This window comes from Micropterus dolomieu, linkage group LG07 (genome assembly GCF_021292245.1).
Source record: "Micropterus dolomieu isolate WLL.071019.BEF.003 ecotype Adirondacks linkage group LG07, ASM2129224v1, whole genome shotgun sequence".
NCBI lineage: Eukaryota > Metazoa > Chordata > Actinopteri > Centrarchiformes > Centrarchidae > Micropterus > Micropterus dolomieu.
Genome location: NC_060156.1, coordinates 6425663 through 6444134, shown reverse-complemented (window position 1 = coordinate 6444134; position 18472 = coordinate 6425663). Strand labels below are relative to the sequence as shown.

The 18472-nt window shown below is 38.9% G+C and overlaps 1 protein-coding gene across 1 annotated transcript in view; it reads right to left on the bottom strand.

Annotated features, from left to right (window-relative positions):
• lrp1bb (low density lipoprotein receptor-related protein 1Bb) overlaps positions 1-18472 on the bottom strand; it is a 288718-nt gene that overhangs the window by 164982 nt on the left and 105264 nt on the right. Inside the window, exons 4-7 of the mRNA XM_046053790.1 lie at positions 7222-7341; positions 6467-6595; positions 2422-2679; positions 1303-1465 (exon numbers count right to left, since the gene is read on the bottom strand). Of these exons, the coding sequence (XP_045909746.1) occupies positions 1303-1465; positions 2422-2679; positions 6467-6595; positions 7222-7341 (670 nt within the window). The remainder of the gene's footprint in view (positions 1-1302; positions 1466-2421; positions 2680-6466; positions 6596-7221; positions 7342-18472) is intronic.

Genomic DNA, 18472 nt, shown 5'->3' with positions numbered 1-18472 from the left:
GAGGGGGGGGGGGGGGGGGGGGGGGGGGTTGTTTTTGTGCCTGTGTGACTTTGTTTACATTCTTGTGTGACTTTGTTGTTTTAAAGGGTTAAAACTACCAAAGTTACACAATAACACAAAGTTACCGATCGAGTCACAAGTAAACCAGAGATAAAATTACTCTTTTTGTCAGTGGAGTCTGGTGGCTTTGACAAAAGTGATATACTCTTTAAAAAAAGGTTTATTTCTGTAGGGATCCTTTCAACTGTTAACATACACTTAAAATCTGAGCCTGTGACCAGTGGCCACTGAGAGTGACGTGGTGCAATTGCCCACAAGGATTACCTTGCAGCGCTGTCTCATTGCTGCCTACTGCGGCATGCTCAATCAATACTGGACCGATTTCAAAAAATGTTGTCCCAATTAGTCACATGGGAAAAACATGGGATGATAGGTCCAGGTTGAAAAATACCAAAGTTACCCTTTAACACAATTGGTGCACAGCAGCAAGCTGCTTCCATTGTTATCGATGTTTGAGACTGTCATTACTGTGCTACAAGCTCCAGAACTAAAAAGAAAAGGTGTACCATTATTATTAGTGGATCACAGTTTCTAAAATCTCTATCAGAAACATGCTCCATCTCTAAGGTTGGTGCCTGTCCTTGTATCCTGGTTATATAATGGCCCTGCTCTTCTCTTGCTCACTGGAAATAAGCAGGCTGAAAAGGCAATGAGCTACTGATAAGTGGTTCACATTCAGGTACAGATGGTCCATGCAATTTATTTAAATGAGATTTGATTTGATTTTTGTTTTGTTTTTCTGCATGATTCACACATAATAAGTTCTCCATCATTGTGATCTCTGTGACTGTTGACCACATGCTGAAAATGTTTCATGTTTTCACTATAAGCAGTTTGGGGATATTTTTTACTCCACATTTGCTCAGCTTTTTTGTGATCTCTACAGAGACAAAAATCCTGTAATGGAGAGCCCCGTAGGGACATTTTCTACTGAGGGATGTGGGGTGAAATCAGTGAATACAAATGAATGTCTCGACAGTAGAAGCTGTCTGAAGCATCACCAGCTATCCAACAAATTACACAGCTCAAAGAGAAAAGAGCTGAGTCGAAGGGCAGGGAATCATTTAAATCCCTTCATTGTAACTCACTCACATTCTTCCAGACAAGTCAATTGTTATGCATAGTGAATATTTCTCTTCTTACGCGATTTTTTTTCTTTAGCAAAAGATGCATGATGATAAATGAGCCTTGCAGTGCTTTCAGAGATGGTGTATTACTGTATATAGGCTTCAGCACACTTACCCCATGAGAGGATCCAGAGCTATTCCTTTAGGATTCAGCAGGTCTAGTTGTACGATAGCTACACACGTGTCCCCACCACGGTCACAGACAGATATCTTGTCAGTGATGCGGTCAACAAAATAGAAGTTGCCTGTCAGCCAGTCAATGGCCATGTGCTCCACATCTGCAATGGCAAACAGAGGTTAGATTATATTAGAATATATAATACACTTTAGATTTTTCAACATACTCCATGACTATCAGACTAACAACCAAAATTGGTGCAGCAGAGGCTGGTATAACTTAGTCCAGTACCAACAATAATGGGTCTTACATTTCCCATAATGCAACTTTCTGTTTAAAATATCTAGACTCCTAACACAAGATGAGATTACTGATGACATCATTGGGCTATTTTTTTTAAATTCTCTCCACCTCCATCGAGAGGCCAAGGAGACGACATACAAAAGCTTTTAAACGCCTTTGAAATCAGTACTCACCACGATTAGTTAACCGATTCTGAGGTGTAAAATTTGTGCAGTGCTCCTTTAAATTATATCAGAGCCACTGTTAATTCTGATTGACTGGCAGGTCTCCATTACGTTTTTGTAAAGGACAATATAACATGACACCTCTGATGCAGTTGTTCTAACTGAATCCACCAGTAGGTAATCACAGAAACAGTTCAAGCTTTGACTCAAAACCTCAAAAAAAATAGAGAAATAACCAGTGAAACAATGCACATTTAATATCAAACGTGTGTGATATTTGTGAGAATCTGGACCAGATTGACTAAAAGGAAGGGAAGAGAGCACTTCTGAAGTAGTGAAGCTTGTGTAGCCTGCAGGTTTGAATGACAGCTCTAGGGCAAAGGTGAGCAGCCGAAACCGCTGAGGCTAACCTGCCATCAACTGCACGGATAATGAAGAGATAGAGAGAGGCCTCACAGGTAAGAGTATGAGAGAAAATGAGATGAGAGAGAATGAGAAACAGGGAGCTGGGTGATGCGTATATCTTCTATTCCTGTAGGCTAGAGTGTTGATTGAGATGATTTGAGATCAGAAAGTTTATCAGAAAGGTAAGGAAGGGAAAGGAATATGTACTGTAAGGGCAGGCAACTATGAACAGCTGAAAACGTACGTTGCAAACTTTGTTGTGTTCTTATTTCTTGTTCCCGTGTGAGACCACGCAGATTCCTCATTTCAGCACAGCGGAGTTGCCCAGAGGACTCTGTAGAAAGGACCCAGCATACACTTTCCTGGTGGTGCTGGAAATCCAACGCCAATGTTCCATTTACACTCAGAGACCTCAGGGGCTGGAGGCCTGTTCCATTTAGATGGGCGATGACAATCCGATCTGAACCACCAATGAGAAGCATCGGACGGCTGTCACCAGGATCTGGGGTTTAAGGGAGAATATAGAGGGTTTCTTCATTTTGGTAGCACAATTTGTACTTGTGAAACATCAAGGGACCAACTGAACTCAAAGAAAGACAAGATTACTTTCTTTTTTTTTTAAAGGAACAGAGGGGAAAAAAAATTCTAAATATAGTCATGATGGCCAAAATGCTTAGGAGAAACACACAAACACTGAAAATGAGAAAATAAAAGGAAACAAAGAAAGACAGCAAGAAGGCCTTGGTGTGACCAGATGAAACAGCACCAACGCAATCAAATAAAAAATATTATTACTAACACAACAAATCCAAAAACATCAACTCCTGTGGTAGACTTGACTTTTTTGATCCCTTCCCTCCTGCTGGGAGCCAAGGCAGGACAGTCCATTGTAGTAAAAGTGAGATAAGCTACTTCATGGGCTTAATTGGCCGTGCACATTGGCTGACATTAGGCTCAACGGCCCTTATTTATCCCCATCTTCCACACAAGTTCAACTAAGGGCTACTCTCCTAATAAAGGCAATGCATCAGAATGTCTGGTCATATAACTGCTTCCCCTTATCCCTCTGAATCAACTTTTAGTAGTCAGACATTTTCTCCCACACTAGGGGGTAGATGGGGTTTTGATCAGGCTCTCTGATAGCCTGCCCTGACTCTTAATCATGCATGGAAAATCTTAGCTGATGTAGCAATAATGGTAAATATCTTCTAGAACAGACCTGGATATAGCACATTTGTAAAATTTACAAATTACAGACAAACACTATAATGGTGTCTTTCCACTAAAATTACATTAAGTGTTTTGTCAAAAATAATGTTAGAACTACAGCTTTTCCTCACTCTGGAGAAGCATGCCCTTGTTTGACAGAAGCTGGCAGGCTGAGCTCTGGTAGAAGAAGAAGAGACAAAGTAAACAAACTAACGCTGTACTTGGTTAGGATCTGTCTCTGCTTTATATCTGTAAGACTAGAGAAATATTCTGCCAATTCATAATTTCTTTTAACGCCAGATAACATTATGATCTTCTTTGGCATTTTATTTCTTCTTGCAATGTTCCAAATAGGTTTCTTTACGTTGCTTTATAATTTGGTTTACTCTGATTGGTGTTGGGAAAGTAGTGTTGTTGTGAGACCGGTCAGAATATGAAAGGGGGCAGTTAGTCTCAGCACGAACTGACATAGGGGACCCTTTTCTGGGCTCAGCTCTTGGGTTTGGAGGGCTTTGGAGTGGCGGGTGTCTAGGGGGCGGGATTTAAGGTGATTAAAACATTTTTGTGCTCCCTTTTGAATGTTAATTCATTTTTGCATCAATTTACGCATGGCTGAGATGTTTTTCATTTTCTATTTTTATCATGTCTTTTCTGATGGTCTTGCATTCCAGTTCAAACCATTTGTTGGCATTTTACCTTTAAAACGCTTCAGTGTTTGTTTTATACGGTCAGCTTTAATATCTGCCTTATGAAATATTATACTGATATCATCAGTGGACTTGTTTACACCATCTCTGGTAGGGATATATGGTAGGGTTATGTTCATTTTGGTCATGTATTGATATGCCATTCATCAGATCAGGTGAGTTCAAGGCCATCATGAATTTTTCTCCACTGTGGCCCATTTGTAAGTTGGATTTAATTTATACAGCTTATTGGGTTCCATTTTTGTGTCACTCATTTTCAGCTTAGAAATAAGTCTGAAAAAATGGGACTATCAATGGATGCACTGAGAGCAGAAGGGTCCATGTCAGTGGATGCATGGATTATTATAGACCCAAGAGCTGAGGAGTATGTGAATCTTTGTTGACCCTGAACCTTAAACAATGTACAGGCCTAAGGCCTGACAGAGATGCGTGACCTCAAGGTTGTTCCAGTGGGTGATGGTTGGTGGTAAAAAGGAGACTGACTAAACACTGTTGTGTAAATGCTGTTTAACATGTTTCAACTGACCAACTAATCAAACTGACGTTAGCAGTGCAATTTTCATTGGTGAATGTTTACTACGTAACTGCATCATGCAAATATTGTTGACCATGAAGCCATCTGACTGGAACCAAATTTTTCATGAATGCAAAGATATGGGGCTTCATCCGGAAATCAAAACTTACCAAATATACATTTCTCCCTTTTGGTTAATTTTTTTTCTCAAATGAAAGCACAGGCCATGTGATTTACAGAGCACATCTGTGTGGTATAGCAGAAAAAAACTGTAATTTAATTTTAGTTGGACTTTAAGTATGTGGTGATACTCAAAAAGTCTAATAATAATAAGACCAAAACCAACAGTGAATTGGTCCTACTAACATGTAATACCTGTGTATGCCTGATATAGCTTATTTCTCTCTCACAGAGTTTCATTGTTATTGCTGTTTTTTATGCATTCAAAAACACAGCAATGAGCCACAACATTGCACTGGAGTGAAATGTTACTACATTTTGATTAATCTTTGGATTGCAGCTTATTGTGACTCAGTCCTACTGTACATACACCATGCTCCTTTGAATACTCATTAGCACAACAAAAATGTATTTATTTGCATCTGAAAAAAAGTCTCCAACAAATGCAATTTTTACTTATGTTAACTAAAAAATGCATGTACTTTTGGAAACTACTTGATAAATCCAACTAATCTAATTAAATAAGTCTTCATTTAGAAATAATGAGGCCAGTGTGGGAAGGTTGGAAATTACACACTGAAGGTCTTTGAATTGTTAAAAATATATAATTATTAAATGAAAAAATCCAATGATACAGTGATTAAATAAGTAATAAAGTCTTTTTTCTGCAACATGCAATTGCCCCTCACTTCCATAATCTACAGGTTGGTGTTCCACATGAGTCAGTGAAGTGCATTATCAAGCACACATGAAAACCATCAGCGTGCTGTTGAGTCGGTACACAAATGTAATACAAAATATTGTACCTTTCACTTTAGCCTGATCTAAATGAGAAGAGATTAAATCAAGAGTTTTACTTTCAATCTTACACTCAACACGTTAATATGTTTTTCATTCCCTGCTGCTCCATCATCTTCTGGCCTCAGAGAGCTCTGTCTGAAATTTATATTCATGAGATTTAACAACTAATGGTAACCCTATAGTTATCCCCGTACCACTATCGCTCTCTGCAAAATTAATATTAATGCATGTGAGCATTGGGTTCAGTTAAGTTTATGGGTAATCATATTCAGTTTATTCCTGGTAGGACACCAGTCACATTGATTAAAAGCTGCAACAGTGGTGTTCTCCCCAGCTAGGTGTGTTGGGCCTCCAGCTATTTTCAACCCATATATGCCATGGTGACAACATCCTGAAAAAAAATCTGCTTTGCTTTATGGTTCGATGCACAACAAAAAAAATTTATTGCACAAGGTTAAGCTTATTTGCTTGTGGATGGTGGACCACCAAAACACAATACCTGTTTTGGTCGTATTATTTCTAAATAGGCTGTTTTACTCATCAGGACAAATTTGTTACCGGCATCAGGCATTAACATAAATCAGGGTGACGCTGGGCATTGTCTCCACACAAAATACTCCAGACTGCTCCCACTTAAAATCTCATGCTCATTAATTTTATCATTATCCTCGCCTGACCATGTCTACTCATTCCCATGTGGGTGATAGATGTGGTCACTGCTAAACCACATTAATCTTGCCCTTCCAAAGCTAGTGAGCACTAAGGCGACGATAAGCTAGAATTCCACTCCGGTTGAACAAAACCGCTGTTTATTATTAGAAATGAAACATACATACTATGCAGATTATGTTGTTTCCCAGTGCAAGTGTGCCGCTCACCTTGTTTGGCTTTGCAAGATATCCTGTCAGGCTGCAGGATGTATCCTTCTGTGCAGCTGCATCTGTATGACCCGTAGGTGTTCGTGCAGGTTTGGCTGCATGCGCCATACATGGCGCATTCATCATGATCTTATGGAAAAAGGAAGAGAGTCATTTGTAACAAATTAGGTGTGCTCAAATATGACCCAAATACATAAAGTATACTTAATATGGCCTCACTCTGGCACTTCAGGCATAATTACTTTTACAACCAATGTGCCTTTTTTTGGAGCTGCAGTACCCTATAAACCACTCTCTCATGACTTCCCCAAACAGGATCAAATTCAGGAGCAGTACTACTTTGTTAAAGCCCTTCCTCAAGGACAATTATGCAATTGTATGCCATGTTTTTGATATAAGGTATGTGCAGAGTCCAAGTAAAACACTACAACTCCAGAGGCACCTTTGACATCAAAATCCTGTCTTTCTTGCTGGCTGTCAGAAACCAGGCCCGTGGCACACATGAAGAGCGTAAAGAGGGAGAGAAAGAAACAGAGAAATTGTGTGCTGTAAAAACAGTATGTGTGTGTTTGCAAGTGTGTTGGAGGTGTAATGCACTGCCTGCAGACAGATGGTTTTCATATACCCAGCACCTCCTGCTTATTTATCTGAAGGAAGTCTGGCCGAGGGTAAAAGGATGGATTGGTATGGGGTAGAGGGAGGAAAGGCAGGGGGCAACATGTTGAGAGGCCCCCACCCGTGCAGATGAATCCTACCTCTGCAGCTCGTCCCGTCCTCACCAACCTCAAAACCGTCAGCGCAGAAACAGAAGGTACCGTTTCTCGTCATGACGCAGCCGTAGCGGCACCGGAGCTCATGGCAGGCCGACAGAAGCTCTGCAGGGTGAAACAGAAGGAGAGGAAAAGTGAGAATAGGAGAAAAGGGGTATGAAAGAGTAAGTGGAATGGGAAATAACTTTTGACTTGGGAAACTACTTTTTTAGTTTTCCTCTTGTCGTGTCATGGACTCAAAAATGGTGTGAATTTGTTGGAAATTTTTTGAAGAAAAAAAAAAATTGATGTAACTGTTAACTACAGGATCACTATAGGAGGGAAGTGATGAAGACCAAGTGAAAGGAATGTCACTGTGTTAATTAGTAAATGTCATAGGGGATAAAGTGGAGAATTAAAAGCCATTTGTGACGGAGCAATCAAAGATTTCTGTATGATTATGAGTATGATTATTACCAGCCTTGCATTGTAAAGTCATCATCTGACACACTGATTGACTGGTAGCAGCCTTCAGGAAGTGCCAACATTGTGATTTCCCATGTATTTTCTGAATGTTGTGATTGGTAGGCCCTGTATAGCACAAATCCTTCTACAGAAAGGAACAAAGAACAGCTAATTATGGTGTGATGAAAGTTCAGCAGAATAGCACAAATGAAAGTATAACCCTCAAAACAAAGATTTAATTGCACAAAGATTGATATGCCACTACTAAACATAATGATGAAAGCTTGCATTGATTGTCCTTGGTCTTTCCTGTGCTAAGCATTTCAAGACATTATGAAATGATGTAGCAGCGGACCAAATCAATTCTTGACAGGGTGTATTTATGTTCGGCAGCACAGTGGGGACTGAATGACAATCAAAGCTTCAGTGATTATTGCTTTCTGAATGAAAACAGTCTTTGGTTTTGATTTTTAAGAGTTGGAATTATGTGATGTCAGTGGATCAGACACGCTGAAACACTTACTGAGTTATCAGAAGTCCATTTTTCATTACAGTAGGCTATCTAACTTTCTTGCTAGCTCACTGACACACTGAGATGAATGGCGCGGGTGAATTGTTTGGAGAGCAATATATAACTCTTAGTGAGTGCTTGTTGGAGATCAATATGTCAACTGATAATCAGAAAAACAGTTTGTAAGTGAAGGAAAAGAAGAGTATAGCAATGAAATGTGGTGAGAAACTGTTGACTAACAAGCCAGAGGCATGAAACATTGACACACACTACACTTCTTCACAGAAGATAAATTTAAAGTGTTTTAATTGATTCTAAAATGAAATTACTCAAGGTATAGTCATAGAATTCTTTACTATGTAAGTATAATCTCCACTGAAGTGTGTACAAAATACTGTTAGAGGAGATCATCATTGGTCGTATCTGTCCATAGGTAATCTCGCTGACTACTTGACCCATCAGTTTAATATTTTTTGTGCGCATGAAGGATCTCTCATGGTTGCGGTGATTCACAATTTTTGAAAAAAACATTTTAATGAGTGAACATAAAGCTTAGACTTTCATCTTTTTAGCACGTGGCGAAAGGCAAGAGCAGTCACCCCACCTGGATTCAAACACGGGTCTACAGGCAGCCAAATATGCAACTTTGACCACACTGCCTTCTCCAACGCACCTTTCGAGGAACCTTTCGAAGAACTCACAGCGTTTCCACCAAAGGGACCAGGGTCTAAACTTAGTTCTATATTCTTTAGTTTACCCCCCAAAAAGTCCCTGCTCAGGGGGTTGTACTTTCCGAAATGGGTGGGGCTTGTCTTGCAGTGAATGGGCGAGTAGAAGCTACTGGCTTCAAATCGAGTATGTCGGCTGTTTTTCTACGACTGCTCCTCTCTTGACCACTGTTGTTTGCAAAACAATAAATCACTATCAACAGTCAGATAGCACACACAAGTCCCGCTGATGTCCGCCTAAGATCGTACGTTGGCATTAAATGTATTGCTCAGAAATAGCAGCCAGCGTGCAGTGGTGTGTTTACAGTGAACAGCTGATGGAGTTACTGCTAAATACTGGGTCCGAAGTTGTTGTCTTAAGTTTTCCATCAGTCAGGAAGTTTTTACACAGAGCCTAAGTCTGTCTCCTTCTCTCCAAAACAAACGGAACAGCTGATTACAACTGGTAATAAAGCTCGTTAAAAATCCTGTTCCTGTACGCTCAAGCAACACAGACGTGAGTCCTGCAGCTGATCTGCAGCTCTTGTCAGCTGGAAATGTTTTAATAACCTTCCAAACTGTCGCGATTTTATTTTTGTGTTTCTTTCTCTGTGCTGGAGTTATTTTAAGAACTTTGTTGCATGTCTCTTCAATATACTCCCACACAAAAAAAAGGGGTTTAAATTGTCAAGCATAGCCTATAGTTTTTCATTATATTCCAGTCAAACCTGATGTTCATTTATAAATTTTACTCATGAATAGTGGTTACTAAATAATGATGTCTGTGCATCGCTTTGTACGGCCTAATCTTCGCAGGTCTTTAGACCACGGTGGAAACCCACACAACAATGGGCTGAAGGAACCTTTTAGTTCCTTGAAAAAAGATCCGGGGACTTTTGTCCGTAACACCAAAGAGACAGGCTGGCTGGTATGGCAGTCCAACTACATTCTCAACTGTAGTGACGTCACTCTATCCCACAGCAATATTCACAATTTTACGATATGCGTTCTGACATAGCAAATTAATTTCCAGCAATCGGCAAGGTTAAAGCCATTCTAATCCATACACGTATTTTTGTCAGATTCAGCGAATATCTCCTCACAATTTGCTAGCTGTCCGTTCTGTGTGTGCGCTGAAAAAAAGATTGTACACAGAAGAGAAGTTTGTACACAGCCCTGCCTCTGTAAAGGGGAAACAAACAAAGTGGCCTGCACCCTGCCACACAACACAAATCCAACCATTTCAACCATGATTTGTAGGTCAAGTAACTGCTATAGCAGCAGGAGAGTTGAGTGTATCGCTGTTGGGAGCCGGTGTGCTGGCTCTGGGACCGTCTCGTCCTCTCTGCATGTTAGCTTTGCAGCAGCAACTGTGGCATGAGCTTGCTAACTCACAACTTAGCAAACATTAGTTGCATCACATGCTGTGTCGCTGTTCGCTCTATATCATGGTATTTTTCATAGAACTGGATTTCTCCAGAATCGCATACTCCACCTAAGTTTATACAGTTAGGCGAACCCAGGACGCTCGGTTGCAATACCATTACACTTGCCTAAGCATGAGAAACTGAAAACACTATTAAAAAATTGCACACATCTATATAAGAAAACTTACATTATACTATACTAGACATAAACACTTTCTCTCCTTCATTCCACCACTATAACGCATACACGCTGGACACACCGCTCGCCCTGCACTCCCTTTTCCCAACCCACATGCCCCCCAGACACACCTGGCGGAGATCTGCACTCTACTTAGTGCACTTTTCTAGTTGATATTAAAGTATGCAGGCTGTAAAATGATGCCCCTGTTACCTTTCACAGCTACAGGGGTGAACCTTCTGTGTGTTTGGTTTTCATATAGCCCTTAGGAGTTTTGACTGACAGGGGGTTGAGTGGAAAATGACTGAATTTTCATTTTGAGGTGAGAGCAAGCAAACACAAAGGTATTAAAATGGTAAATGCCCAGTAGGCTGGTCTTCAATGACCAGAGAGAGCCTGTTCGGGTTTTTATTAATACTTCTCACTGGAATATAGTGGTGAAATGATTCTGAGGTAGCAAAGAGCTGGAGCTCAATAAACTTTTAAGAGAGTCTGGAAACAAACCCTTTCAGATGAGCGTGGCGTAGCGTACTTTTCTGTATTTTAACTTTATGTTGTTGACATTACTCATTTGGTGGCAATTCTAGTCTCCATGTATTCACCCATCAAAAAAGAGTGACTGTCAGGCACACCCTTGCTACACTATGAATGTGCAGGCATTTATCTAACATTAAGAGTCCACGCGAGACAAAGCATGACACATTATTATTAGTATTAGAACCTGAGAAAATATGTTTTGATTATACTAGGAGTCATCTTAATAAGGAATAAATTATTTTGCAAACTATATAGGTCTATATATATATATATATATATATTTTGTTCATCACATTTTTTCTTCAATTCAAATACTTAAAGCAAATATATTTGTATGATATAAATTACGTTTATTTGCATGAGTAATGTAAAACTACAATTTTGTCTCAGCTGATCATAATTGAAAATAGTAGCATGTTTGCTGCTGTGCATTAGTAGCATAAACAAAGCTTCATGTCAGGAAAATATTAAGATTTAGTTGTTGTCATCTGTTTGTCCATGTATCAAGACCTCTCATCCTGCAGAGTGATTTCAAACCTGTAAACACATGTATGCTGCCCATGTTCATTGTTTGTTCAGTGTAAAAAAAAAAAGAAGAGTTTACTGATGAAGTATGGGCCCAAGTTGTTCTCAAACTGCTGAAACTATCAAAGCTTCAGACTGCACAGAAGTTTCAAACAATGCACGCTGGAAAACAAAAATGATTAAAAAGTTATTTCATCCCTACCAAGACCTACCAGACCTTAAGTTACAAAGCAAATTAACATCCTTCATACAGAAAGAGTTTTTAAACCACCAAACAAGTCAGAAAGGTCAGCAAGGCTCATAACAGTTCCAAAATGCCTAATAAATGTATATTAAAAACTGTCCCTATATGTTAAAGTTTGAAAGTTCTAGTTCCTGTTTGGGAGCTTACTGCACTCGAATAACCCTTGGAGATATAACCCTCCTCAACATATAACTAATTTGCATTGGCTAAGAGGTTTTGCAGGAAATGTAATGCAGCCTGATAATGTTTTAGATTAAGTAAAGACAAAATGTTTATATGGATTGGAGGGCTATCTCAGCACATCACATCGGCTGGTGAATGCAGTTCTGGTTACTCTAATCCAACTTTCTGAAAGGCTCAAAGGTGTATTCTGCTGATAGCTAGATAGTTAACTGAGTGATCTCATTTGCACTGCCTTACAGCTCCTATTATGTTTGTCTGCACACCTATGGCAAAAACATTTTTCAGGAGCTCATTCATTTACTCTTTAATTTAGGGATATTTGTTTAAATTTTTATCATGCATGGGTAAACTAAATTAGAAAAGTGCATATCAGAATACACACTATATTTCAGCCTGAGCTTGAGAGAATGAAGTGAATAATACGCATAAATTAATTAATTTTTTACCTTGGTTGGCATGGTTTCTGTTATCAGGATGACTGCAAGTTTTTCAAGTTTATACCTTAATTCACTCATGTGCTGCAGTAGCTGCAGTTAACGAAAAACAAACTATACAATAGGCTATTTTATGTCACTTAGGTCACTCCATCTGCTGCTGCCTTCTTACCACAATTTTCTGTGAATATGAGCCACTAGTTGTAAAAGCAAAACATTTACATCAAATTAATTAAGAGGACCAGGATGTGTTTTGGTTATTTTGAGGGGTATATGGAGTGAGATCGTGCTGGACATATTGTGGTGGACTAGGGACCACACTCCTGGCAAAGTGGAGCTACAGCGAAATCACAAAACATTGAAAACAATCAGCCATCATGATAGCAATGGCTGAGAAAAGGTGCAGGTTGGATATAACCAGAATTACACCCACCTACAAAGAGCCACATGCCGGTAAAATGTGTCTGCTTGGATAGATACATTGTCACTGGCTGCTATCATTAGCATCTGAATGGCTCAGTATCAACAGACATTCTCTGCCCCTTCTGATTGCCATGCACTTTGAATACACTGTATGTCAATCAAATCAAAGAAAAGCAATGGTTTTGTATGAAACAGGTTCTTGACTGGCAGCCTCTTGTGCTGTCCCTACAGGGGTGTAAGAGAAAGCTGCATTCTGAAACAGTTAGCCTCTCTGCTAACTTTAAAAAAGTACGTAGGCGATATTGGTGTTCGAATTCTCGAGCAGACCGGACAGTAAGTGGGAAAATGTTATAATATACATATAAATATATATATATAAATATATATATATATATATATATATATATATATATATATATATATATATATATATATATATATGTAATATTGATGTATTATGTCTCCAGTTCAGATCCAAATCTCTGTATAATTACATCCTCTCTCTATAGTCTATATTAACTTCTGCTAACAAACTCCCACACTTATATGTAAATTAAAAAACTATTAAAATCATTCTGCAAAATACAAAATGTCTATTAAAATTCTGCGTAGTAAAAATATTTTAAGTTAGTAGGTGCTTTGTTTAAAAAATGGTCAGCCCTTGACAGGTGGGTCAAAAACAAACACTGCTTCTAGCCATCACTGTTTACTCGTTCTCAAGCTTGTGCATAGACCCCCTGTGACCTGTGCATTATTATTCATCGCGTGGTGCGGTAACTAGCACGCTTTCCTGTTGAGAAGCAGTATGCAAAATGACTACATGCTGGGCGGAAGATATTCAAAGCTAATCCTTATATCTGCTCAAAGACGGCAGATGATCAGCTTTCCCTCTTGGCAAACACAGAGTGCTGCGGGGATTGTATATCTGCCACCGAGCCTGCTTGATGCTTTTCCCATATCTAGAGCTATGCAGTGCTACCTCTGAGAACATGAGTCAATAGTGAAGTACATGTAGTTGTCTTCATTCTATGGTCTACAAATATACAGTATTTGGAAGAAATATGCTTTACAGTAGGTACTTAGCAATTTTTATTTTCTGTGATCTATACTTAATGGAACCATATATCTTACTCCTACAAATGAGGAAAGATGCATTGGCAAGCTGAGAGTACACTCAAATTATGAATTGTAACCACAAAGATTAGAAACAGCATACTTCATCTGTTCTATTATCTTCTCCAATAAGTGTAATGTCCGTATAAGAAGCAACCGCTGAGGTTCAGAGCACACGAAGAAATATTCATGAGTTGCTGAGCAAACAGATATTTAACAGTAAACAGCGTAGTAGTCATCCCATGCCATTTCACAATGTAGAAATCTGAAATATACAGTCAAATATTACTCAGCCTGAAACAGAGGCATATGCATTCACAACAGCAAGCCCTGTCTAATTTCCAGTCTACGGCAGTCTAATTTGCTCTAATCAGATGTATCAACAGAATGATTCTAGCAATTGCACAAAATTAATTCCATCTGTTTTCACATTATGCCTGGTGAAAAAAGAAAATGTCTGTTGAGATATGTGAAGCTCAGAGGAGGTTCTGCTGCTTTGTTATAGGGGTTATGATTTGCTTAAATTCTATTAGTGATCTGGAAATTGTAATGCCAATACATCTCTGACAGACTATACTGCACGGGGTACTTAAATTACTGCAAACCCAGTTTTTACAAAAGGGAGGGGGACCAAACTTCTCTGTGAATCCATACACTTCTTTGTGACACTCAAATAGTGCTGAGGTTACAGGACTACCTGCTGCTGTGAGTTTTGACAGCCTGGTCATTTGCCGCCTCATCACAACTGGATCAAGGAATATCCAGAGACACAGATAACACTAGCTAACAAAACACTGAGCTGTGCAGCAGCCGCTGATGACTTAGCAGGTATTGATATCAGATTACCGAAAAGTAGTCTATCAGGGTTAATGTTAGCAAGCTAGGCTACCACTTTGAGGAAGCTACCTTGTCTAACTTGCAAGCTTCAGTGTGAAATGGAATACCAATTTAACCATAAAATAGGTCCTACTAAATCTTGAATGTTGTAAAAGGAATCACTAACAATACACAACCAATGTTTCAGGGCCTTGTTCATGTAGGTTATAAAGGGCTATGGTGTGCTCTACTCAATAGTGCACCCCTGAAGTTTACAGCATGTCTCAAATCAATAGTTGCGGTATCATCACATATCACCTTACACTTCAAATTTCAGTTCAACCTTTTTTGTTCTATTCATATCATTGGAAAACACTTCAAACTACACTAACAAAAAGTCACACATCTATCTCTAGAAGACCACTTGAGCAGAAGTATCTCAGACCTTTCACATTCAGCCACACAGATGGCAGAGTATGAATGGTGAGAGTGACACTGTTTCTCAGCCAATACAAACACGAAACCTCACTTTGGGTGAGAAAGGACTAACCCAAGGCTAAGAGACAGTACCCTTCTGGCCTAATTATGGCTTCCCTTTAGGGATGGCCATGGCCTTTGCCTGTGAATACCCAGCCTTTCCCCAAAACTCTGTTTGCAGTCAAGGCCTGTAATTAATTAATGTGGGACCGAACTAAGATGCAAACACTACACAGAAGGTACAGCCATGGCTGGCTCAAGGACCCTTAATGAGTGCCTTTCCCACCCATACATTTGAAGATTAACCCATTCTGTAGGTTTGTAGCTGTGGTTGGTATCCTCTAGGTGCCAAGAGTGACAAGATTGATTTCACAGCGATGAAATTGGGTCATAAATTCCCTTGGGTTCAAACATTCAAGAGTTTCCAGAAGTGTGTGTAGGGAAATATTGTTTGTATAAGATAGGCAATGATTGCGGTGACACAATTTATTGACAAGGCTTTAGAAAGTTATCTGTGAAGCTTAAGTGTGTCAGTTTTGATATGACATGGATCTGTCTGGGTGGTCTATGAGGTATCATTTTCCCCAAGAAATTGAGAGATACATGCGCATATACATGTAGTTTTCAAAAATGTAATCCTGTAGCTCAAAGTAGGGCTCAAATGTGACAGTAAATATTGTGAATCCCTCAAAGCACAATTCGCTGAGGGATTTGAGAACTGGTGCAATGCCAGGCTTCTGACATGCCCTTAAATATTGGAAGAAACATCATCGGTGTGGGTGTCGAAATCTTCCAGCAAACAATGAAATTTTAATTCTAACCACTCCTGAGGAAGAAAATCTGTCGTAATAGGATTTGATGACACCAGATTGTTTCCTCATATTAGAGGGAGTAATGATATGAGTGACAATATCTTGCCAGACTGTGGAACAACAAAGTAAGATGCATGAAATATTGATTGCCAGTATCTACCGTTATTTATATAGTGTGTAGTGGGGGCTGGCAGTCACTCCTAACCAGTGCTACCAAGATTACAAGACCTGGAATGTCAACTTCTCAAAGAGCAAAGCCAAATTTGCCACAGAATTCTAAATTAAAAGAGTTTAATACATGTAATATGTTGACAAATTCCTTGGAAATTCCTTTTAAAATTATCAAATTTGCAAAATTATTTTTTTTAAAAACTAATGAAAATTTGCTGGTGAAGTGACAACAGAGGGTTAGAATAACACTAAAAAGCACAGCACATTGCAGAGTAAACCCAGAGAGAGGAGAGCGATCACTTTGACTACTTACTGTAAATGTTCCATCCATTAGAGGGGCAAAAATTTAATAAATATGCTAATATGTTACAGTCTACGAGGCTGGTTGGCAGCACATTTTCAACCTACTGAGAAACACTAAAAAAAGCATTGAGCTGTATTCAGGGCTAGTCATTTTGGAACAAGAGCATCACTTATCACAGGCTCCTTCACCCTGGAGAAAAGTGTTGTTTGTTTGAGTTGTCATAATGAAAAGTTAATCAAGTGAGATAATTGAATGTTGTTCACAGACAGAGGGTGGGAGGGAAGGTGCATGTTTGACAATGTTTATTTTTCAGAAGCTTTATCATAAGAAAATAAAGAAAAATGTACACTAATGTTTTCTGAATTATTTAAGTGTTAGGGGGGAAAAAAAACGTTCAAGGTGTGTGTTACCAAATAAGATGAAAGTCAATGCTTTCTCACTTCCCTGACAATAATGAGATTTTTTCCCCCTGCTACTTCTCAGCCAATGTACTTAGAAGGCAACTATAATTCAAATCCACAAATAGCTTAAATCAGTGTGTTCTCCGCAGAGGGCAAGCACATTGCCTTTGACAAGTTGTGCTATGACATGGAAATCATTGCTGCATAAAAGTCTAGATTACCCTTACGTGGCAGAAATAGATCCATATATTTTGGAATCAAATACATTAGAGACCCTGTCAAAGCAGAGCACTGAGAGAGGCAGCCGCACCTCATCGCTGTAACATTCAGCAGCATTTAGGGGATTATTTCTGCAGACGATTTTCTGTTGGAGTGAGAGAGACTGGCACAGGTTGAGAGTGAAAGTCCAATCATATATTTAATCACAATCAACTCACTATCTAGGAGGCAATTTGTGACAGTGTGTGCTTGTCTTTCCTTTCTGTGTCATTGTTATTAATTTTATAAGTCATTTTTTGCAAATCAGAGTCAATATGTATCATGCGTATGATATCTTATTTCCAATAGGTATGAGTAAACACAGATATAATGGCTTACTTTTTAATGTTTTTAGTGTCTGGGTGCACCCAAACCAAACTTGAAAAGATAGACTGGGACTCCCATCTGTGTTGGTGACAAAAAATAAATAGCTGAATCTGTGTTCATATCAATTCTGAGGGGAAAAGTGTGTTTTTGTACCAGTTCTTTTTCCCCCAAATATAAAGGGAATATTTGCACCTTTTTTCAGGGCTATTTAGTAGTGAAGAGAATGTGATTTAAATAGTTGCAGTCAAGGTTTATGATAGATTATAATGTATATAATCTATAATTGCTAATTTGCGAGGTTCTCTCTTTCTTTCAAACTTGTCAGTCAGAAGACTGGGACTTGGATTTTGAGGAAGACCACTTAGACTGTATTTAAACAACATATCTCAGAATCTAAATTGGGGATAACCGCAATCCCATCTGTGTTGGTGACAAAAATAAATAGTTGAATCTGTGTTCATATCAATTCTGAGGGGAAAAGTGTGTTTTTATACCAGTTCTTTTCCCCCCAAATATAAAGGGAATATTTGCACCTTTTTTCAGGGCTATTTAGTAGTGAAGAGAATGTGATTTAAATAGTTGCAGTCAAGGTTTATGATAGATTATAATGTATATAATCTATAATTGCTAATTTGCGAGGTTCTCTCTTTCTTTCAAACTTGTCAGTCAGAAGACTGGGACTTGGATTTTGAGGAAGACCACTTAGACTGTATTTAAACAACATATCTCAGAATCTAAATTGGGGATAACCGCAATCCCATCTGTGTTGGTGACAAAAATAAATAGTTGAATCTGTGTTCATATCAATTCTGAGGGGAAAAGTGTGTTTTTATACCAGTTCTTTTCCCCCCAAATATAAAGGGAATATTTGCACCTTTTTTCAGGGCTATTTAGTAGTGAAGAGAATGTGATTTAAATAGTTGCAGTCAAGGTTTATGATAGAT